The 23,735-nt window shown below is 31.2% G+C and overlaps 2 protein-coding genes, 1 long non-coding RNA gene and 1 pseudogene across 3 annotated transcripts; 2 read left to right on the top strand and 2 right to left on the bottom strand.

Annotated features, from left to right (window-relative positions):
• Positions 1-1,200: 1,200 nt before the first annotated feature.
• On the bottom strand, positions 1,201-4,531 carry LOC108484412 (uncharacterized). The gene is made up of 8 exons (XM_017788185.2): positions 4,297-4,531; positions 4,057-4,219; positions 3,834-3,944; positions 3,621-3,755; positions 3,149-3,253; positions 2,572-2,741; positions 2,371-2,470; positions 1,201-1,973 (listed from the first exon to the last, which is right to left on the bottom strand). Exons 1-8 carry the CDS (start codon positions 4,389-4,391, stop codon positions 1,731-1,733), a joined length of 1,122 nt encoding a protein of 373 aa, XP_017643674.1. The 5' UTR covers positions 4,392-4,531; the 3' UTR covers positions 1,201-1,730.
• Positions 4,532-5,912: 1,381 nt separating this feature from the next.
• Positions 5,913-11,764, bottom strand: LOC108484060 (DNA polymerase kappa). Its single transcript, XM_017787687.2, has 14 exons — positions 11,304-11,764; positions 10,933-11,105; positions 10,679-10,852; positions 10,469-10,592; positions 10,276-10,376; positions 10,105-10,191; positions 9,569-9,664; positions 9,268-9,388; positions 8,688-8,816; positions 8,134-8,225; positions 7,726-7,837; positions 7,264-7,598; positions 6,827-7,164; positions 5,913-6,358 (listed from the first exon to the last, which is right to left on the bottom strand). Exons 1-14 carry the CDS (start codon positions 11,380-11,382, stop codon positions 6,235-6,237), a joined length of 2,085 nt encoding a protein of 694 aa, XP_017643176.1. The 5' UTR covers positions 11,383-11,764; the 3' UTR covers positions 5,913-6,234.
• A 1,987-nt stretch (positions 11,765-13,751) lies between these two features.
• Positions 13,752-14,545, top strand: LOC128290222 (uncharacterized). The gene is made up of 2 exons (XR_008279868.1): positions 13,752-13,918; positions 14,194-14,545. It is a non-coding gene; the product is annotated as an uncharacterized LOC128290222 (long non-coding RNA).
• A 1,985-nt stretch (positions 14,546-16,530) lies between these two features.
• On the top strand, positions 16,531-23,637 carry LOC108485822 (endo-1,4-beta-xylanase 5-like; annotated as a pseudogene).
• The last annotated feature ends 98 nt before the right edge of the window (positions 23,638-23,735 follow it).

Genomic DNA, 23,735 nt, shown 5'->3' on the forward strand with positions numbered 1-23,735 from the left:
TGGTTTTTCTTACTGTCAAACACTGAAATTCGTTGAAAATAAATGGCTGCGTGAGTGCCTAAACGAATTGATCACAAACATTTGTTCATTTAAATTAGATCGGCAATTTTATAAATTTGTTTTTTATATGTCAATAATCAAATAAATTAAAGAATGCACTAAAACCCAATCAAATTTATTGTTAAAACTTAATTAGTTGAATTATTAGATTTTCAAAAATTGGCCAAATGCATCTTCTAGAAAGCAACTCCAGAGTAAATAGGTAAAAAATCACATAATTACAAAATTTCAAACTTGTCACTTTTTACTATTTTGGTACCTAATAATTTGTTTTCATGTTGGTACTTAATCTTATTTGGGGTCTAACTTGATACCTAAACTTGGCTCTCTTTTCTAATTTGATATCTAATTTTTTTTTGTTCGATTTGATACTTGAACTTTTCGTATGTTTTTACAAATTACTTCCAACATATGACCAATGTTATTTTTGTACGAGATAGCAAAAATAATCAATGTACAATTGACGTGACAGATGATATGATTTTTATTTTATTTTATATGTTCAATTACTTCATAATTTTATTTATTTAATTATTTTATTAATTGAAAATAATGAAAAAAATTATTTGGATTTTAAAACTTTTTTTCCTTATTTAATATTAATTAGTTAAGCATAGTTCAATACTTATTTTTTTAACATGAATTTTCTCGATACTTACGATATTTTTGTAACATAAATTTTTTAACAACATTAGTGTTTTGCGTAATTTGTATAACATTTAATAAGTCTAGGTACCAAATTGGACCTAGAAAAAACTTAAGTACCAAATTACAAAAAAAATGCCAAATTTAAGTACCGAATTGGGCAAAAAAAAAATTAAAGTACCAAATTAAGAAAAAATTATCAAGTTTAGGTACCAAATAGGCCAAAAATATTTAAATACCAAGTTAGAAAGAAATGCTAAGTTCAGGTACCAAATGCCATATTAAACCTACCAAAAACAACTCATTGAAAATTGCACGGGTTAATAATTTATATTTTATGAATTTTATAATCTTATATTCGTATTAATAAAAAATATGGAGCAATAGTATGATATTGTTCACTTTTTGTAAACATTCCAAGAACTCTATCCTATATTAACTATAACTATCATAGAAAGAATTGAGGGAAAGAGCAAAGCAGGATCAAGAGAGCTGTTAGCAAGAAAACAACATCATATATATATATATATTTTTTTTTCTTTTTCTTTCTAATTTTCAGATGATAATGCCTCCAAAAAAAAAAGGGCTTCTAATATGTTAGTTATCCAAAAGTTTCCGAGTCACTAAGTAATTGACTCAGAGAACACAAAACTAGAGCCAAAATTGATTCACATCTAAAATTTGTAATTGAAATACATTCGAAGACCTTTGACATTGCCAAGATAGTTAACCCACACTTTGCAGTAGCAAAGATTCTGATATGGTTACTTCCGAGTCATCTTCACATGAATGATCGATAAACTCGCCTTTCGGTAGAGGTTAAGAAAACCATAATGAATGTAAGAACAATGCCTGACTGCAGATAAAACAGAAGCAAACTCGCCTTTCGGTAGAGGTTAAGAAAACCATAATGAATTTAAGAACAATGCCTGACTGCAGATAAAACAGAAGCAAACTCGCCTTTCGGTAGAGGTTAAGAAAACCATAATGAATTTAAGAATCTCACCATAAAGGGATTCTGCACATCAAATGCGAAGATCTTCGATGTCGGTTAAGAGACTTGTATTTTCACGAGTTCTCTTGTCAGGTAAATTCACGACCAGCTGACCGCATGCGCCGCTTATATCCTGGCCCATTTGCTTACGAACTGTTGTCCTGATGTTATAAGTACCCCTAAGAATTTTTTGGAAGTCTGATACTTTCTGGTCACTGCTGGTTCTGAATTGACTTGAGCTACCAATTGGATTAAATGGTATTAAATTTACAACCTGCATCGAAAGTTAAAACTCAAAATCTCGGGAAAAGAAGGTTAACAATAGCATATCAGCTTAGAGCTATGAACTGGTGAAACTAAAATTCACTACATGTTTCGTAAACTAGCTTTGCATTTTTAGCAGCCCCGGAATCTAGTTCCTTGCCAATAAGTTCGGCTCACATTCAAGAATATGTTTGAGACCATTAAAGAAACACTAAAGATGCCCTATCCAATCCCCATAGGCTACACTTATTCCCTCCCCTACACCTACAACCCTGAGAGAAAGAAACCTTATTCACTACCCACCACCAAGCAGAAAAAACAAATAGGTAGGCATGAATGCACATATGTATACAGAGTAGAGAGACTACTGAAAAACCGTGTGCATTTATGCTAAAATAAGAGCTCACCACTTGAAAAGTTTCCAGCAATTTGCCGAGCTGGTGTGCATGCTGCTCTTCATCGTTCATTCCATCAAGCATGATGTACTCGATGAATATTTTTTGCTGACTGAAAGTTAAGACCAAAGTTAGGGCTCTCAAAATGACCGCAAAAATGGAAGTGTCAAAACCATAACCTACTTATAAGAAGAAATATTTACAAACTGCTACCTGTTCTTTTGATATGTTTGCAGGGCTGTCATTAGTTTTTCCAAAGGAAAAGCTCTTGCTGAAGGCATTATCTGACAACGGATCTCTTGAACTGGTGCATGCAATGATACAGCTAGGTTCAAGCCCGGTAGATCGCCATGAAGCTTGTTGATAGCATGAATAATCCCTACCTACATTAAATGAGGTGGAATTGCAAAGCTATTAAGTTGGGAGCTTCCTGCAGTCAAACAATTTTCATTTTCTTTTCATATAAAGAATTCTGTTTTTTACCTCTCCAAAACACTAGAATCTCATTTATAAAAAAAGGGAACACAAAACAAGCTTTAAAATTCTCCTTGTAGTCCAATTAGACGTATTTAATCACATAGAATAACATAACTCTCCATAGACTTTCAGTTTCAAATACTGGAAGTATCAGTTGTTTTAGATTTCACTCTTCATGAAACGCAAAGAAAGACAATATCAACAATCAGTAAGGTGAACCAAATGCTGCTAATCAAATGCTATGGCATGGATAATAATACACATGATACAATTGGTATGAATATCTACACAAGACAAACTTTGGAGGCATTACTGTTGATACTGTGATTCTCTTTGGTGACAGCTGAAACGGTGATCCTGTCATAACACGAATAGCTTCCACCAAGGCAGTATAATTATTCAGTGGTTCTCCCATTCCCTAACAAAATAAAAGGAAGGAAATTTCAACCGCATTTCAAAAGAAAAAATTTTCACTACACAACCCATCGGAGCTTCATGACCATTAACAACGTAAATGCCATCATCATCATCATTTTCACTAACAACATGACAAGATATGGTATCAAAATGATGCCACTACCAATTGGAAATAAAGAAAAAAGAAATACAAAAAAATGTCAAATGAACTTGAATGAATCAAAATAATCCATCACAGAACCAAAAATCATAATTTTGAAAGAAGCATTCCAGAACTCCTCCATGGAAGCTTAAGAAGAATAAAAGCAAATCCCCTCATAAGATAACACGGATAATGCTTCACATATAGAACTAAAAAAAAGAATTACCATGAAAACAACGTTGCGTATGTTAGTTAAAAGAGAAGCATGAACCAATTGCTCCACAATTTCTCCGGACGTCAAATTGTTCTTAAATCCCATAGTTCCAGTTGCACAAAATTTGCAACCCATTTTGCACCCAACCTGTGATGAAATTAAAATTAAATCAACATTTTATCAAATACATAACATTGAGAAGCACAAGGTTCTGAAATCAAATACCTGAGACGATATGCACAATGTCGACCTAGGACCACCAAGACGAGGCTTTCCTCCATATTTACCTAAACGGGTATCATATGTCATAATCACTGCCTCTACAAAAGCTCCATTCTACTAACAATAAAAACAAAGTGTCACCCACTAACTTGATAATTCAAGCTTCTATTTCCGAGATAATTCCCTATTATTCTTGTTATTTAAGAAAAAAAAAAGGGGAAAGGACCTGGAGTTTGATGAGGAGCTTGGTGGTGACGCCGTCGGTGGAGTGGAAAACGGAGTGAACGGTGGACGTGAAGGGCTTGAACTTCGTGCGAAGAAGACGGTAAGCTGATGAGGGCAGATTGGGAATTTCATCCAGCTCGCATCCAGGGTTTTGTAACACATACCTTCATAAATTAGAAAACTTAAATCTCTAAGATAAATAAAAATGTGGAGAAAGTGGAAGAGGGAAGAACAAATTTACTTCCAAATGGAAGCCATGAATTTAGTGTTGATTCCGGCAGCATTAAACTGGGCACTAAGCTCCGCAGCGTCGAACACCGATCGATACGTCGCCATTCTCTTTAAGCTGATGTTTTCTTTCCCCTTCTTTTCTCCTCCCGGCTCCCTTCTTTATTGTTTTGTTGTTTGTGTACTAAACGGCGCGTTTTTTCTCTGACAAAAAATCGGGTAAATGCCTGAATTTTTATTTTTTTTTGGACGAGCCTGAAATCTGAATATAATCAAATACCAAATTATTATCTTTTGGATAAATCTCAAAATAATATACAATTTTGGTTTAATATGTAATTTTATACGAAAATATTAATTTTATATAATTTTATACATAAATTTTTATTTAATCCAATTCTTATAAATTATTAATATAATTATTGATATAACATAATTTTATATTAATTTATTACATATAAAAATAATTATATTTATTTAAAATAAAAATAAATTAATGAATATATTTCTTTATATGTATATAATTAAATAAAAATTGAAGTTTTATATATACATTTGACCAAAATTAAAATTTCATGTGTGTGATTGTACTAAATCAAAGTTTATGTATCTAATTACACATTGAATCAAAGTTCATGCATAATTTTGAGATTTGTCCCTTATATTTTATTGGTTAAAATATCATTAAGTTTATATAATTTTTAAAAGTATTTTTATTTTAAAATTTAAATTTAATTATTAATACGTTAAAATTTTCTCTTGAATTTATTATTAAGATATTTAAAATGAAAAAATATTTAATAATCATGTAAATAAATATATTTAATAAAAATTTAACGGGATGACCAATTAAATTTTCATAATAAAATACATATTTAAAGTCAACACATCAATGCTACTAGGTCAAGAGTTGGGGTTACATAATAAATATTTAAGTAAACTACATCGAATGTCACCTAATTATGGATCATTTTTTCTTTTGATCACTCAACTATGAAATTTTTTTAAATTAATCATCCAATTATTAGTTTGTTTCTTTTTTGGTCACCTAATTATGAATTTTTTAAATTGATCACCCAACTCATTGAGATTGTCTTTTAATCCATTAATTGAATTAACAGGAAAGTGACGTGGCAGTTAAAAGTTAGTATAATGACAAATTTAACCCTAAATTTTACATATTATATTAATTTAGTCATAATTTTAAAAATTAATATTCAAAATTTACAAATAGTCTCAATTTGATCCTAATAATAAAACTTCAAAGAAATATATGAAAATCATAAATATCTTGGTCAAAAATATATAATAAATTTAATATATAAATATTAATAAAAACTTAAAATTATTATATTTTCTAAAAATATTTATATATATTTATATATTTCTTTAAATTTTTAAAAATCTAGGTCAAATTGAGATGATTTGTAAATTGAGAGTTAATTTTTTTAAAATTGACTAAATTAATATAACACGTGAAAGTTGAAAGCTAAATTTGTTCTTATACCGATTTTTTAATTGTCACATCACCTTCCAACGGAAATAGACCAAAAATAATAATCTTGATTAGTTGGGCGACTAATTAAAAAAAATCATAATTAGAGTACCAAAAAATAAACAAACCAATAATTGGATGATAAAAAAAATGGCCCTTAGTTGGTTCACCTGTAGTTTACACTAATATTCAGTATTATTCATAATCACAAAAATACCCATTAAATAATGCTATTTATATCTCAAGGCTTATTACTAAGGAAGTAGGTCAAGGACCTGCACTTACTATAGACCAATCAGCTTGAGCCTTTAGAACTCTGAGGCACTGTCTTGGTCTAATTGCCCAAACTCCTCTTAGATCGTAGCTCAACAGCTGAGTTTAAAGAAAAAAGGCACTAGTTTGCCCATAAAACTCACACCTATACAAACCAACATTTTCATAGTTATACATACATGATTACAATTGCCGACTGCCCTTCTTGGTAAAGAATGAATCAATTGGCAGATGCATCCCCTGTTTTGGTGATGATTTATGCTTCTTACGTCTATTTTGGCTTCCACTATAATCCATTGGGACAATCCTAACAACAACATATCAAAATTTATTAGATCAACCGCACAACTCTACATTTATAGTAAGTATATTAAAATCATTATCAAAATCACCAAAGGGAATATATGTCTTGAGTCCAATATGAATCAATGCATTATACAAACGTTAAACTCTAATCCCAACATGCCAAGAACAAAAGGAATATGCTAAATTCTCCATCTAAATTTCCCATTAATATTTGTCTCATAGATCTGAAAATACCAAACATGCAAATCATTAACATTATCCGCTCTGGATGAAATATGCTTATATTAAACACATCAACATTGTTTAGGGGAAGAGGAGAAAAAGAGAATCAACATGGTTGCAGCTCGAGTTAGTCAAAATTTGCTTAATGTTGCTTGCTAATTTTATAATTCATCAAATAGGAGTTATTTACTACAATTCTATTTAAAATTTGTGGTACCTTTTCTACCAAAAAAGAAAATTGTAGTACCTTAGCCTTGGAATCAAAGAGCTCGAGCCTGTACCAGATTCCTCCTTCTGAATCCTCTCGGCAAGATGGAAATCAGAGTGCTCTTGTCTTTCTTCAACAAAACTTGAAGGTAATTCAGCCCCACACAATGAACACTTGTAGTCATCCACCCAAAATAACATTTCCATCTGATTTGATGAAAAAAATTCCTCATTTCCGGAGGTACTAGGTTCTTTGTTTAATCTGTCAGGATTGCTGTCCTCCGGCTCCCTCTGGACGGAAGAATCATCTTCTGACACTCGTGATAAGTCTCTTTTAGGAGATTTTGTGGTCCACTCTTTCACATCGGCAGTATTCACCTAGGGAAATAGATAAATAAATCATAATATTAGAGAATTAAGAAGTGATAAGACAAACAAAAAAGGAATTACTAAGGTAGAACAAATTTTAACAAGTACCATGGCCGCAGTTTTGTTCCTAGAAAGTTCATCAATTTTCTCCATTTCACAAGCATTTATGCTGGAAATGCAATTTTTGTCATCTATATCTGATAAATGCTTCCTCTCAAATGGATCTCCGAACTCATGGTGACATGTCTCATTGTCGTCAAGAGAAATGGCAGTTTCCTTTTCACTTATGAAGTGGAGATCACTCAAATCTGAACCTAAGAAGCGTTGATCATCCCCAGTTCTTCTAGAAGCATCTCCTGATATTAAAAACGTAGTGAGAGTTTTTTGTTTAGGGTCACCAGGTACACCCCCCTTATCTTCATTGAAATGAGACACTCGCAGACCTAACAGCAAAGAACACAAATGCACCGTTATAATATGCAGACAACAAAGACTTGTTCTACCCATGTTTTCTTTCCTGCTCCATAGCCATTAAATAATAGATAATAACAGGCAACACATAAAGTCTACCTATCAGTCTCAACGAAATAGGGAGTTCAGCCTTTAATAAGTTTGAAGCGTGTTTTAAGATGTCATCACTCGAAGAAATATATTTCTGCAAGGTGACAGCCCTTGTACGAACCTGAAGATTGTAGTCCATATCAGCTACGAACACAAAAGGGAAGGCACCAAAAAGATAAAGAGGAAATAAAGCCAATAATGGATAACATGTCAGCAAAATTTTAAATATAAATACAATCGCTATTAATCCTTGGGATAAAAGGGAAAACAGAAGCCTGAGAAAAAAGAATCTGAAACCAGAATTGGCCCATTTCAAATATATAACGAACCATTCCTTTAAATTTTGCCGCTTGTCATTGAGCATAAAAGGAAAGAAAAAGAGAAAAGCAATTAGGTATCATGATTTCATGGATGTACCTCAAAAGATGCAGTTTTTAATTTTAGAGTTAATGTTCGTCCAGAAAGACCCTCTTTTTGCATGTCAGCTGACAGCATCTCTGCAATATTAGCTGCAAATACAAACAGAACAAAGCTCAATTGCTGAGATAAATTATTAGTGAGTTTTGAAGACAATGCCATCTAAATTGCTTTGACACACACACACACGGAAGACAAGTTTAATCCAACATAAAAGCAGCCTATATTAAGGGTACAATTATAAGGAGGATAGCTGAATGGATTCTGGATGCCAAACAAGCTAGGAGACATTTTGCAAAATATCCCAAGCCAAACAGCGTCCAGTGAGGGGCATTCTGTCATCCATCTTGACAATCTTATCAAAATGCTGCTGCTAAAACATTGATATTGATACCTCCCTCTAATAAACTATTAATTTAATTTGCTGAAGCTCAACTGTTTAAAAACCATTTTCACCTTAAGGAAGTACTAAACACATGATTATGAAAAGAACAGCAGAAAAGAAACCACCAACCTATGAATTCAAAGGAGAAAAAAAAATTGAAACTGTCTACCTAATTCCTGATAAAGCAATGCAGCATCCTCTGTTGCAGAAAATGTCCTCTCACTGCTGATACTTTTCCGAAACCTGACCTCAGGAGTATCCGTCCCTCCAAGCCCCAATCCAACAGATAGGAAAAAATCTAAAATCATTAGGAAAAAGGATCAGAATCCCATAAAATTCATTCCCTCTCTATGCATGAAAATACATTTAATTTGATGGTCACTTTAGCCTCATTGATTATTGATTATGTAAAATCAATTCAAGAACTTAGAAACATTGTGCTGAATACTTATAACAGAACTCATTCACAGTTAACCCCTTTCTTTTTGTTTCGCAGAATCACATCAAATTAAGTATCTATCAGCAAAGGAGATTTAACACATGCTATGACTGCCAAATGATTCAGAAAGCTCTGATTAAAAGTCAACCTTAACTGAAATCACTAGGTTTTGACAAGTAAAGTTGACACAGCTGACTATAGCCATAAGGGAATGCAAGACAATTGTCCCCACCGAATGTGCAGTTTCATAAAATTTCCTACGATAATCACTCAGTCTTGAACAGTAGAGACTCCTTATCAGTATGCTAACCTGCTGAAGAATGAGAAAATAGCGCACAGAGGAAACTGCCTTTCTGCAGCATCTCTTCACAAGTGCTGACTCCAAAAACACCCTTTAAAATATTTTCCGTCACCTTGCCTATACCCCCAATCTGCAAATTCAGTTTTCTCAATCTCCACTTTTATCAGACAGAAACCTTTTGTCCAGTTAAGAAATGAAATCATTTTTTCTTGTTTCTTATCCAAGGAAAAATAAATCATTAAGGACTTCACAACAAATCAAAGACACAAAGTTTGAAACAAGAACTCAAGATTGGCTGATCAAAGAATACCTTCCGAATAGGAAGTGAAGATATAAATGTCATGACAGCCATGCGGTCATTTGGTAAAACAAACTGCCCATTTGGCTTGTTAATATCTGAGCAAACCTGAGGGGAAAAATTTAATACATTCAGAAGGGACAACAAAGAAAAGTGTAAACAACTAGCTGTGACGATATTATGAAATGTCCACTGTGATTTCTTTGCTTTTGATGATTTGACTACACACAGAAACTGTGACAGGCAAACTGAATTTGAAATATTCTATATTCTGTAAAACTAAATCTGGTAAACATAATCCAAACAAGTTAACAGTCAAGAACAAAGTATTGTTAATCAACAAAAGAGTTGTCACATTTTCATCCAACATCACTACTGACTTCATCAATTTGAAGAGATAACATCCTATGGAAAATTGTAGAATTTCTGCATAAAATGCAATATTCCAATTTTGATTTGATAATGCTACAATAGCAAAATTCATAGTGATGACAATTGCAGATGCAGCTTCTCAACTGCAATTATATGCCAAGAACAGAAAATAGAACCTTAGCAAGTAAGCGATTTGGAGCCACTCCAGCACTACATGTCAAACCAGTCTCTTCATATACTCTAGATCTGAGTTCTTCAGCAATCTAAATAGAAAGACAAAAGATGGCATCAGCTTAAAAGAGCATCAGTTAAGCAGCCAGAAAAACAAACTGATAGTACAAACTTACTTCTGCACCAGTAATGCTTCTTTCTTCGCAAACCTTAGTAATATCAAGGTAAGCTTCATCCAAACTGGCAGCCATGAAATTAGGATCATAGTCCCAAAAAACTATCATAGAGGAACATATGCAATATAATGGATCAGCAAACCATAACCCAAAATTGCATCAAGAACTCTGTTTAAAAAGCAAAGCATCTAACCTTTTCTAGTTAAATCACTATAATAAGTATATTTCTTGAAATCTGTGGGAACAAATATCAAGTCTGGACATAATTTAAGCGCAATGAACCCAGGCATGGCAGCACGAACGCCAAATTTGCGAGCCTACAGAGTGAATGAAATTTAGTAAGAGTAATTTTTACAGAAACAAATCAGTTTTCACCAATTTAATTGTGTGAAGCGATTCAAACCTCATAATTAGCAGTGGAAATCATAGACATACTACCAACAGCCATCGGTTTACCCTTCAACGAAGGATTACTCAAAGTTTCAACAGCCGCATAAAAAGCATCCATATCTACATGTAACCAAATCCTAGAAAGGTCTCGTGTAGATTCGAGCTCTAAAATTCTCTTATCCGCATCCTAAGAAAAATAGCAAATCATATATTTACTTAAACATAATTTCGACTTTTGCAATTCGTATAAAGCGGTATTAAAAGAACCTTTTGATAATGAGATAAATCAGCAGCGGAAAGCTTATCAGCTCGAGCTCGCATATGCTCTATTTTTTGCCGATTAAAAGCCTCCTTTCGCTCTTCATTTTCGAAATATTTTGATCCTTTGCTCATCTCATACACTACTTTCTGAACTTTTTCTTGATCAACTCCATCCATACCTTTGAAAAAAGAATCAACTAACGGTTATTAAAATTTCAAATTTTATCCGTTCATGAAAGAAAATTTGGACGTGGATTGATGAATGAAACGGCGAATAAAATATTGAATAATACCTAGAAAATTGAACAAGATGGAAAGCGAGAAGCGATTTGATGATGGATCGGAAATCAAGTAAAAGGAAAAGATTTGAGTATTACCTGCTTTGGCGTTGGTGTAAACAGTGTGATAAGATTGCCATGGCCGCGGTTTATCGCTCGCACTTTCGCTCTCTTCCATGCTTGCTGGAGAAGGAGAGGGAAGAAAGCCTTTGGAAAAGGAGAGCGCCAACGTGTAATTAAAAGACTTGCTGGAGGAGAGGGACGAAAGCCTTTGGAAAAGGAGAGCGCCAACGTGTAATTAAAAAACTTGCTGGAGAAGGAAAGGGAAAAAAGCCTTTGGAAAAAGAGAACGCCAACGTTTAATTAGAAAAGCAAAAGGGAGGTATTTTGGAATACCTCTTATTTTGGATTTGCTTCATTCTCTTTCTTTCTCTTCTTCTCTCTGGCACCAGCCCTCGAACCTTGGACATGTGACCCGTGCATTCTGAAGCCAAACGCAGCAAGCCAACAAGCCGGAACAAGGACCAGTACCAGCTTATGCTTCGTTACTATATTTATCCAATTTTCTTTCTATTTTTTTGAAGTATTTCTGCCTTTGATTATGTTTTCTTATTGTTGGTATTAAATTATTACTGTTCCCAAAAGTGAATAATATGTTTTTACACTATACTTATTGAGGGTGAACTCCTTTAGTAGAGGTCTTTAAAATATGATTTGTCAGGTCATTGATCGGTCCCCCAATAATAAAAAATATTATTTTATATTACGATTTCGTTTTTCTTTGTTGTTGAAAGCTATGTATGGCTTATGAAGCGGCAGCCTCCTTTAGTGGTGATATGTAAAACTCAAGGGAGGTTGGAAGTGTTGTCCTTGTGTCAGAGTTTTGTCCCTCGCCTCCGTTGAGAGTCGTGTATGCATTGTTCACAATGGGCTGGTTACTTGACGAGCGACATTTCAAAAATTTCTCTCAAAAGAGCTAACCCCTCTCAACAATATTAAATACATATTTTAATTTCAAGATAAATATAAAATCTATATATGAACTTTACTTCAATTCGCAATTCGATACATAAACTTTTAGTTAGTGCAATTATACACGTGAAACGTGTATTGTCATTAATATGTATTTATGAAACTTTAATTTTAATTTAATTGTATATATTTCAAGAAATTAATACATACAATTAGTATCACATTTTATTGATATAATTGTTTATGTACTATATGTCGAAACCATTTTTTTTGAAAACAGGGTCGACTTTGATTTTGAAAACGAAAATGAACATAGGAGTCGCCACCAATCCTTTTTGATGAGGTGTGATCGAGTCACCTCGTAAAATGGTTGTTTTTAATAAACAGTTTTGATTTATTAAAATAACGCTTTTTGGTCTACGAAATTTAGAAAGATGGGTTCGGGAGTCGGTTACGCACGAGGAAGGATTAGCACCCTCGATACTCCCAAAATTGGTACCTAATTGAATAAATTTTGTCTTAGTGTCGAAAATTGAAAACTTTGAAGAGATTTAAAATATGATCCTTTGTTAAAAAGTTATTTAACTGAAAATTTTTCGAGAAAAGGTCATATTTCATGTTAATTGAGAAAAAGAATTACGTCCCGTAAGTTAGGACACAATGACAATAAATGCGATAATATAAATGACAATGAAAAGGTCAAAAATAAAACAAAATAAAACGAACAAGCTATTTAAAAAGAAAAATAATAAGTAAGCTAAAAATTTAAAATTAAAAACCTAATAGTAAACAAAGAAATAAATAAATATTATGTAAAATAGTTTAAAAAATAATATTGATAATAACGATAATAATATTAGTAATAATACTACAAATAACAAATAATTTGAAGTTTGAAATTGTATAAAAGGATATAAATAAATAAACAATAAAATGATAAAAAGTAATGATAAAATATAGTGTATTTAAAGAATAATAATAAGTAAATAAATAAATAAAGAAATATAATAATAATAGTAATAATATTAAATTAATTAATAATAAAACAATAGTAATAATAATAATAGTAATAATAATAGTAATAATAATGATAGTCATAATAATAATAATAATAATAATGTTAAATTAATTAATTTAATAATAAAAATGTCAAAAATAACAAAAAAAGTGACTACTTTGAACTTTAAAACAAAAATTTAAGGCAAATCAGAAATAAATAAAAAAGAAAAGGATCAATCTGAACGCGCGAATAACAAGGAGGGATCAAAATGGGAAATAATCCCACCCTCCAAAATGCGCAGCTTCATGGTGGACCAATTTGTAACTCGAAATAAATTACAGGGCAAAAATTAAAAATAAAAGAAACTTAATTGTAAAACAATAAAAAAGTGGAGAGCTAAACTCGAAATTAGCCCTTCCGATTAAAAACACGTGGATCCTTTAATGGAGCGAGTCGGATCGGGTTGGGTAAGGGCCAAAACAACGCCGTTTTGTGCGTTTAAGGCCAGTCTCAAAACGACGTCGTTTTGAGGCCTATATAAGTCAATCTTTTTTTTTTCTTTTTCTTTTTATTTTATTTTCATTCATTCCCATTTCACCAAAAAACTAACCCCCCCCCTCAAATTCTCTCAAATCCCTCTCCTCTCCGGCCATGGCTCCGGCCAAGCACCGCCGCGGGCTCAGCCACTATCGACTGTCGTGCATGGCGACCGGAACTCCAAAAGTCTCGGTGGTTAACAAAGGTAAGCCTCTTCTTCCTTTTTATTATATATCTATATAAAAAATTTGAAAAATGAGAAAGAAAATAAAAAATGAAATCACCTCTTGAATTACTGAGTGGATTTTTGTTTTTTTTTTTTTTAGTTTTTAATATTCACTCTCTGTTTTGTATTTGAAAATCTATTGTTTTTGTATTGATATTCTGTCCTTCCCCCAAATATTACAATGGATTTTGATTGGCTTTTATAGCCATTTACAAACGCTTTTAAACTTATTTTAATTCTATTATTGCTTGCAGGTGCAACTTGAAGTCGGTGGACGTGACAAGTCGGTGGCAGTAGGCGCGCCAGTGGCGGTGGACATGACAAGCCAGTGCAGCAGGCGCGCCAGTGGCGGTGGACATGACAAGGGCATACCTAGGTGCGGCGCACTTAGGGTTTTCTTTTGTTTTTTTGTGTTTTATGGTTTTGGGCTTAATTAGGCTTCGGGTTAGGCTGAATTGGGTTTAGTTTTTAGGTTTGGTTTTGGGTCTTATAGATTGTTGGGTTGTTTGGTTTTGGGGTCTTATTGGACCTCGGGCTAAATTGGGCTTGTACACTATCCAACATAAAATTGTGCTAATTTGATAATATTGTTAATGTTTTTAAAAATTGAATCAAATTAAATTAAAAATTCATTTATAAAATCACAAAAATTAAAGTTTATGTATAAAATTGCACATTGAATCAAGAAATATGTGTAGCCGAATCACATATATAAAAGAATAATTATACTTTGTTATTTACTATCATATAAGGTTAATCCAAATAAAATGTGATATAATTTGGTTAAGGCTTATTGGGCTTCAGTTATTAAAATAAGCATGGGTCAAATATGTGTTGATACATTAGTAACTAATTTCTAATTAATGATATCCTGATTAGAAATTAAAATTAATGTGCAAAAGTTATATATTAGGATTATGGTCCCCAAAATACACACATGACTTTTTTGACATCTCATCTTCAGAAAAGAGAGAACTACCTTCTCTAAATTACTTGCGTATTCCTTTAGAAGATCAAAACCACAAGACTCAGGTTTAAAGATATTGATGGATTCAGGTCTGCTTTCGCTTTCACTTCCGCATCTAATTTTGTTTTTAATTTTTTTATGATGGTCTGACATGATATATATTGGTTTACAATTCTAAATATATATATCGAGTTTACGATTCAACAATATGTTAAGGTACAATAAAAGTTGATATTGTTGAGAAAAAATCAAGAACTTGAATTTTAAAATCAAAATTATGTTAAGGTATTTGATAATTATATTAATTAGATCCTAAGTAAATTCAAAATTAAATCAGGTTGAATTTAAAAAAATAATTTTTCTATTCATAAAATTTTAACTCAAGATTATCGAATTCTTTACAACTCGGTCGAATATGTTAATCAACAAATAATTGAAACTTAATATGTTCTGCTATACATTTTTCATAATTAAGCTAAGGTGTGTGGGCATTAAGAACTTTTCTTTGAAGGAAAATATAGCTGAAATATTAGAAACATAAAAGAAAATCTAATAATTGAACTTTAAAAAACAAAAAAGCTTTTTTTCTTATTTTATAATTTATCTTTTTAAAGTTTTTTTTTTTAACAATCTCATTATGAGTTCTGATCATATCTGTTTTTTTTTACATAATACTTAGAACTACCCATTACCTCTCCTTGATCCATAAATAGAAGATAACGTGCTTCAACTAAAGGTGTCAATGGGCCGGGCCGAGTTTGGACTAGGCCAAAAAAATGGACTTAGAATTTTACCCAAACACGGGTTTGGATAAAAATGCTAAAACACGAATCCAACCGTATTAATTATATATAATTAAAATATAATGTATCAAAAATATTAAAATGTTAAAATAAATATTTCGACAAATTGAAAATAATTTTAAAAACAATATGTATACTTAAATAATATTAAGATAAGTACAACTTAACAAACAAATATCTCTAAAATAGTAACAAAAAATAAAAGCAACATAATAATGAAATGGTGGCAAAATAACAAACAAAAAAAAAACTATAAGAAACTACCAAGAAAACAATAAAAAAAAGTATTTTTTTTTGCATATTCTGATTTGGCTTGAGCCAAAAAGTCTTACCAGAGACCCGACCCGTTTTCTAAACAAGTCTTATTTTTTTGTCTAAACCCATTTTTTTAATTTATATTTTTACCCAAACCCTATCACTTTTCAGGTGGGCCTTCGGGCTGGGTTGAATGGCCCGACCTATGGACAGGTCTAGCTTTAACGTACTTGAATCTATATATTCCCGTATTGACAACAATATCTATACTAATCGAGCTAAGACTCAATTGATTTTTTTTTTCAAAATTCTAACTTTTTTTTATACTTAAAATTTATCTCATTTTCATATTTTTATAACAAACAAAAAAAGACACTCTCAATTGATAAGTACTTGTGATGTCAATTTAAAGCTTTTAAATTCATTTCATTAAAAAAGGACGAAGAAAAGCATAATTAAGAATGACCCAACATGGGGAAATCTCACAGATTTAATGTCTGGTGGACGTTATTGGTAGTAAACCCTCATTTATTCTCAACCCGAAAACACCCCTCCCCCCTATCCCTTCTGCTTATAACTAATCTAAAAATGCCTTATACATTTAGCATAAATTCTCTTCGCCATTTCAAGTTTTATCCATTCCTTCTCAAAAACAATGGAGATTTCACTGCAAAAAAACAATCTGATTACTATGCTGCTTATCTCAGTATGTCCCGATCTGCTCTTTTCAGGTTTGTCAATTTCCCCATGTATAATTTTTGCAACTTTTTTTATTATATATATTTTTAAAAATGTCAGAAAAATTGTTTTGAGTCAGAAATGAATAAAATTTCAAAGAATAAAGTACAAATTTATCATTATATTAATTTATAATTTCTTAAAAATTAAAGGAATTAATAATTAATTTTTATTTTGAGACTAAAGCCATTGCTTACCATTCTTTTCTTCTACCCGTAATTTTATCAAACCTTTAAATCGAAGAAAAAACATACTTTAATAAAATATATATAGCATATTTCATCAAGTAAATAAAAGAAAAGTTGGCACAGTATACTAATTTTGTTTACGAAATTTTCATTATCAAAGAGGATTGTATTTTTTTAAAAGAGTTTGATTTTTTTATAAAAATAACTCAAAATTACTTGATTAATTACGAAAATGACTCAATTTAAAAATTATGTATGTAAATAACTCGATTTTTATAATATTTGTCGGTACCGTCAGACGTACCAATAACATCAACAAACACCATAGAAATCGAATAATTTACGTACATAATTTTTAAACTAAATTATTTTCGTAATTAATAAAAAAAATTAGTTTACTTCTATAAAAAAAAAAAAAAACCATGTATGTGAAAAAGTGGATGGTGCATTGTCACATTCTAATACGACAATTTAAAATTGAATCCTGTCTATCAACTTAACTATAAAAAGAGGGGATAAGGATAATAGTTTCAGTTTTTGTTTCCTTAAAAGTCCATGTAACTTTTTTTTAATATAGAAAATGTTAGATGTAACTGAGTTTGGATGAATAGTGGGGTATAGTATATTTAGTTTATTTTTTGTCTCACGTTATAATACTGTTATAATTTCACTGTTACCGTTACTTTTAGACTAGTAATAAGTAAACGCACTGCTTAGTCAAACTCACCCTTAATTAATTTTTACATGTCTTTTTCTCATTTAATTTATAATTAAATTATAGTTTTATCAAATTTAATATTATATGTTAGTATAATTTTGCATATATTAAATTTTTATTTTATTTTTATAATGTGATTAGTTAAATTAAATAAATCATTATTCTCGTTAAATTATTAACATGTATTTTTTAAAAGCATCAAAAATTATTTTAAGGAAAAAAATAAAATGTCTATTTAAAAATAACATTATAAAATATAACATCAAATTATGTCAAAATCTCAAATTTGAAATACATCATTATTTTTATTGGGCAATAAATATTATTTGAGGATATTTTAATCTTTTAAAACTTTTTATAAAATCTAAAAAAATGGATAATCAAGGTAACATTTGAACTTAAATCATTATAGTTTTCACTATCTCAAATTTTATTATTTCAATAAAAGTTAAATTTAATTTTATGTCAAAATTTTTAATAAATTTATTACACATTTTCACCTATATTAAATGTATCATAATTTAATAATTATTATGATATTTATTTATCCTACGTTACTTGCAAAAGAAATAAAATTTATTTAAGTTTTATTCCTATACATTAAAAGAAATATACAATTCATATTGTAACTATCTAGCTACAGTAATGGTGATAATGATAAGCAATGGGCATTTTTTTAGAAGTAACTCGAATTTTTTATTAATTATGAAAATAATTTAATTTAAAAATTATATATGTAAATATTATTTGCCGGTGCTGTCAGAGACATTGGCGGCACCAGCTCCCATCGTCAATCAATAATTGCATTTAAATGAGAAAAATAATTTTTTGTACTTCAGTGTGATTATATAAAATATTTAGGGACCTAATGAAGCAATTATTTTAGTTGAAAAAAATACCCCTAACGGTATAAGCGGCACCAAATTAAATGTTCTCCACCTTTTGGTTTATTTGCATATTAAGTTTGTCACTTTTGAAATTAAATTTAAATAACCTCTAAAAATATATAAGAAAACAAATATAAATTCTTTTTATTTTTTATTTTTTTAAAAATTATATAAAGTTCTTATTTAAATTACTCAAATATATCCTAAAAATTTTCCTCAAATTTATCTAAATTTAAACATATTCAATTCATTCCCTTGCATATTTGAATTTAGATAAACTTGAAGAAAATTTTGAGAGATATATTTAGGTAATTTAAATAATAATTTTATATAATTTTAATTTTATTTTAAAACATTAAAAAGGAAAGGTTTATTTTTTTATTCTTATATTTTTAAGGGTTATTTAAATTTAATTTCAAAATGAGATAGATCTAACATGCAAATAGACTAAAAATTTGGTAGCATTTAATTTGGTGCTGGGGTGCTCTCATGGCAACTTTTTCAGCCAATCTAAAAAAGATAATTGCTTCATCAAATCCCTAAATATTTTATATAATTACACTTTAGTCCAACCAATTTATTTTGTGGCACCCAAAAAAATTATTTTTTTAAAAAGCTAATGGTTGCTCAATAATGATGGGGTGGTGCCATCAATGGGAATGGAGGCACCAATATGCACAGTAAGAAACGATTCAGTTTTATACAAAATTTTGTACTTGAATTATTTTTCGTAATTAATCAATTGTGGAAAACAATTCCATATTAAATACAGTAAAAAGATATTCCAATTCTTTTTCTTTTACAGGGTTTGAAGCTAATGCCTTGCCTTATGATTACACAGCAAGCATTGAGGTAAGCTCTCCATCACATACATAATTATAACTAACAAAATTCTATTTTTTACTCCTTTTACCATCCTCTTTTAATTTTAGTGCTTAGAAACTCCTCTAAAACCTCTACACGGTGGAGGAATCATATTGAACCCAGAGTTGAACATGGGGTTAAAAGGATGGCAAGCATTTGGAGATGCAAAGATTGAACAAAGAGAACTTGCAGGCAACAAATTTGTAGCCGTTCATGCCAGGAATCACCCAACTGATAGTATCTCTCAGAAGCTTTATTTGCAGCAAGAGACCCTCTACTCTTTCTCTGGTTCATAAATTTTCACATAAAACCTTATAAATTTTACCCTTTTATGCTCAACATGAGTATACTCGATTTATTTTGGAGGATCATACTGTATACTCGTTACCGAATATTAAGTACTTTGGAAAATACAAATGTTTGCGTACATTTTGACTGTTACCTTACTTGCAGCTTGGATACAAGTTAGTGAAGGAAATGAGGCAGTGGCAGCGGTATTTAAAACTGGAACAGGGTTCAAACATGGTGGTGCAGTGCTTGCTGAATCAAAGTGTTGGTCTATGCTTAAAGGTGGCTTCACTTCGGATGCTACCGGCCCAGCCGAGTTATACTTTGAGGTAATATTTTTTGTTAGGGTCTTTGAGTTTTAAGCTTTCATTTATTAGTTTCCTTGATATTTCTAGGTCATGTCAAGAGCCCTAAAGGTCGATAAGTTAAGCCTAAGGGTGGCATCGGGACAGGCAGGACCTGGCCTCTTAAAATGATTTTTTTTTAAAAATATTTTAGAATTTTTAAATGTATATTATTGAGTGCTTTTCTCTTTCTGTCTTAAATGGTGAGATTTTTCTGTTTATATATGATATAAGTACTATTTATTTATATGACATATTAGGTAGGTTCTATACATGTCAACACGTATCCTACTAACACGTGTTTATGCGGTCCTACTCGCGATCTCACGTGTGACTTCGTAGGAAAATGTAGGTATCCATCCTACAAATACCTATTATTAGTCTGCGAGCTCGATGCGCGAGCTCGATAGAATCTAACCTAAAACTATTTAAAGTTTTGGGCCGATGATGGCAAGTATCATAACATATATGTTCATATGTATTAAAATTGCATTTTAGTTTTCAAGAATGATAAAATTGTATGGTAACTCTTATTATAATTTATAATTTAATTTTGGTCCTTAGTTAAGGGGTACATCACACAAATTAGTTATTGCTTTTGGACATGCAAGTGCTCAGCAAGAAACTTTTTTAGGGGCGCGTAAAATTATGAAATTATAGAAGGATTAAGGTTAAAAATTTTGCATTAAAAATACTTAAATTATATTATTAATTTTTTAGAGGGGTCAAAAATACAAAATTTTTCATTCATTCAAGTGATTAAAGGATTTAATTGAATGATTTAATTTTTATGAGAGACTAAAGAAAAAGTTTCCCATTTAATCAAGGGAATAAAGGCCCCTACCCTTGGCTTTGCCATTGCGGGCCGAGTTTTTTATCTCAACCATGACAAAAACCCTGGCTAGTTCATAAAATAGGAGAATCTCGAAGTGTTAAAACAGACGAAAACATCGAAACTAATCACGGAGTTTAAACCTTTTAACATAATAGAGAAATAAAATTCTGATTAAGATCAATACTTAACTTGTGTGATGTACCAACCCATAAAGCTCTCGACAGAACCGAAACACATCAAATTTAAACACTTAACAATTTTCTTTTTTAAATCTATTCAGAGCAAGAACACATCAATTGAAATATGGGTTGATAGCATCTCACTCCAACCATTTACCACAGAAGAATGGGCATCTCACCAAGATCAAAGCATTAAAAAGGTAAAAATTCCCCATTTAATGTTTCACAAATAACAATAATCTATATTTCAATAAAAGTATTAAGAGTTTTATATTAAATGTTTGATTGCATTTTGCCCTTTCTACTAAAAAATAAATAAATTAATTTTTATACATTAGATCAAAGAATAAATTAATCATTCTATTAAAAATTTTATCTATTTTTACTGTTAAAAGCTAGTTATTATATATATAGGGGTATGTAAATTTTGGGTAAAACCGATTTAACCGACCAAACCAAATTAATTCGGTTAATCGGCCGGTTAACCAAATTAATTCGGTTAGGGGTCGATAAATAATATTTTGGAAGTTCGGTTAACGATTAATTCGGTTCGAAATCGATTAATTAACCTATTTAACCGAAAAATTATATTTTTTATATACATTTTACATATATTAAATTCAGTTAATTCAGTTACTTTGGTTAATTCAATTAATTTTTATATGTTTTATACTTATTTTAACAAAACAAAAACAAAAAAATATAAATTTTGGTTAATTCGGTTAACCGACCGGTTAACCGACCAAATTAACTGAAAAATTTTGGTTGGGTTAATTTTTTTGAAAAAAATCCAGTTCGATTAATAGTTAAGGGTTTAAAAAGTTCGATTAATTTGGTTAATGCTAGTTTGGATCGGTTAACCGATTGAACACCCCTAATTATATATCAATACGATATATATATATATATATATAGCATGCCGTGTGTCACTATTTGATTATTCTATTAGCCTACTAGATTTTAACGGTGAAAATTAATGAAAGCTTTAACAGAAATGACCAGTTTGTTCTTTAATCTAATGTATATAGACTAATTTGTCTATTTTTTGAATAAACAAGACAAAATGTAATCTAATATATTGTACAATGATCTCTATGAAAATTTTACCTCCATACTTCATATACTAAACCATCATAAAATACACCTTAAAAAAAATTGCAGGTTCGTAAAGCAAAAGTGAGGATACAAGCAATTGATAAACAAGGCAATCCCCTCTCAAATGCCACAATCACGATTCAACAAAACAAACCAGGGTTCCCAATAGGTTGTGCCATAAACAAAAACATCCTAAAAAATACACCTTACCAAAAATGGTTCACATCAAGGTTCACCGTCACCACATTCGAAGACGAAATGAAATGGTACAGCACCGAAGTTTCCCCCGGTCATGAGGACTACACATCAGCCGATGCCTTACTTAGCTTTGCCAAACAACATAACATTGCCGTTCGAGGCCATAATGTACTATGGGATGACCCCAAGTACCAACCCGGATGGCTTTACTCACTCGCCAGCTGAGCTTTCGAGTGCGGTCCATAAAGGATCGTTTCCGTTATGTCGAGATACAGAGGGCAGCTTATTGCGTGGGATGTTGTCAATGAGAATCTGCATTTTCGTTCTTTGAAAGTAAGTTAGGGATCAAGCTACTCCAAACTTTTATAGGTTGGCTCATGCGGTAGATTGGTCAGTGCCTTTGTTTTGAACGAGTATAATACTATAGAGGATAGTAGAGATGGGGCAGCTACACCAGCTAAGTACCTGCAAAAATTGAGACAGATTCAAGGTTTAACGAGGAATGCAAAGATGGAATTGGACTTGAGTCCCATTTTGGTACTCCAAATCTTGCTTATATGAGAGCTTCTCTTGATACACTTGGTGCTACTGGGTTGCCCATTTGGCTTACTGAACTTGATGTTCTAAGCGGTCCTAATCAGGTAATCAAAAAGGGGTTTAAATATACGAACTAGTGCTTTGGATTTTAAAATTTTGGGTCCATTCTAATTGCTTTAAGTTGGGTTATTTGGGTTTGAGGCTCGAGTCATTACAGGTTTAGATAATTTTGATTTTTACCATTTTGAGGTTTTTTTTATTTGACTCATACGGTTGAGATATTTTGAGTAAGGATGGTAAAATGTGATAGGATTATTTCCTTTGATGTAGGACAGGCCAAATACTTGGAACAAATTCTAATGGAAGCATATTCTCACCCTAAAGTAGATGGGATTGTAATATGGGCAGCATGGAAACCGCAAGGGTGTTACGGATGTGTTTGACCGACAACAATTTTAACAACTTAGCGACCGGAAATGTTGTTGACAACCTGTTGCGACAATGGCAGTCGAGGGCCGTGTCAGGTTTGACTGACACCCGAGGTTTCTTTGAAGCTACCCTTTTCATGGTGACTATGAAATCAACATCACACATCCTTCTTCTTCGGCTCACAGCTTTGTGGTCTTTTCAACAAATGCATCCTTGCAATCGCCACTTACGTTTCAAGTTTCTGTATGAGAAAAAGCAGTGCATAAACCAATAATCATAGTTTTAGATTAAAGGATTTATGTTTAATAGTTCTATACATTAATTTGGTTAATATAGCTCATAACTCAATAATATAATTTATATCACATTCCGATATATTATTAACGATTTATTGCATTATAATTATTGAGCTGTTAACTACTATTAATGGTGTGATAACAAGTTAATATGATGGTTAACGTTTTTTAGTTG

The sequence above is a fragment of the Gossypium arboreum genome, chromosome 3, assembly GCF_025698485.1.
Source record: "Gossypium arboreum isolate Shixiya-1 chromosome 3, ASM2569848v2, whole genome shotgun sequence".
In the NCBI taxonomy this organism is placed as follows: Eukaryota; Viridiplantae; Streptophyta; class Magnoliopsida; order Malvales; family Malvaceae; genus Gossypium; species Gossypium arboreum.

Coding starts and splice junctions, on each gene's coding strand:
- LOC108484412 (XM_017788185.2), bottom strand. CDS start 4,391: ATGGCGACGTATCGATCGGTGTTCGACGCTGCGGAGCTTAGTGCCCAG. Junction 3,945..4,056: donor AGCTCCTCATCAAACTCCAG/GTCCTTTCCCCT, acceptor TATTGTTAGTAG/AATGGAGCTTTTGTAGAGGC. Junction 3,756..3,833: donor CATTGTGCATATCGTCTCAG/GTATTTGATTTC, acceptor ATTTCATCACAG/GTTGGGTGCAAAATGGGTTG.
- LOC108484060 (XM_017787687.2), bottom strand. CDS start 11,382: ATGGAAGAGAGCGAAAGTGCGAGCGATAAACCGCGGCCATGGCAATCT. Junction 11,106..11,303: donor TTACACCAACGCCAAAGCAG/GTAATACTCAAA, acceptor CTTTTTTCAAAG/GTATGGATGGAGTTGATCAA. Junction 10,377..10,468: donor TAGTGATTTAACTAGAAAAG/GTTAGATGCTTT, acceptor CCTCTATGATAG/TTTTTTGGGACTATGATCCT.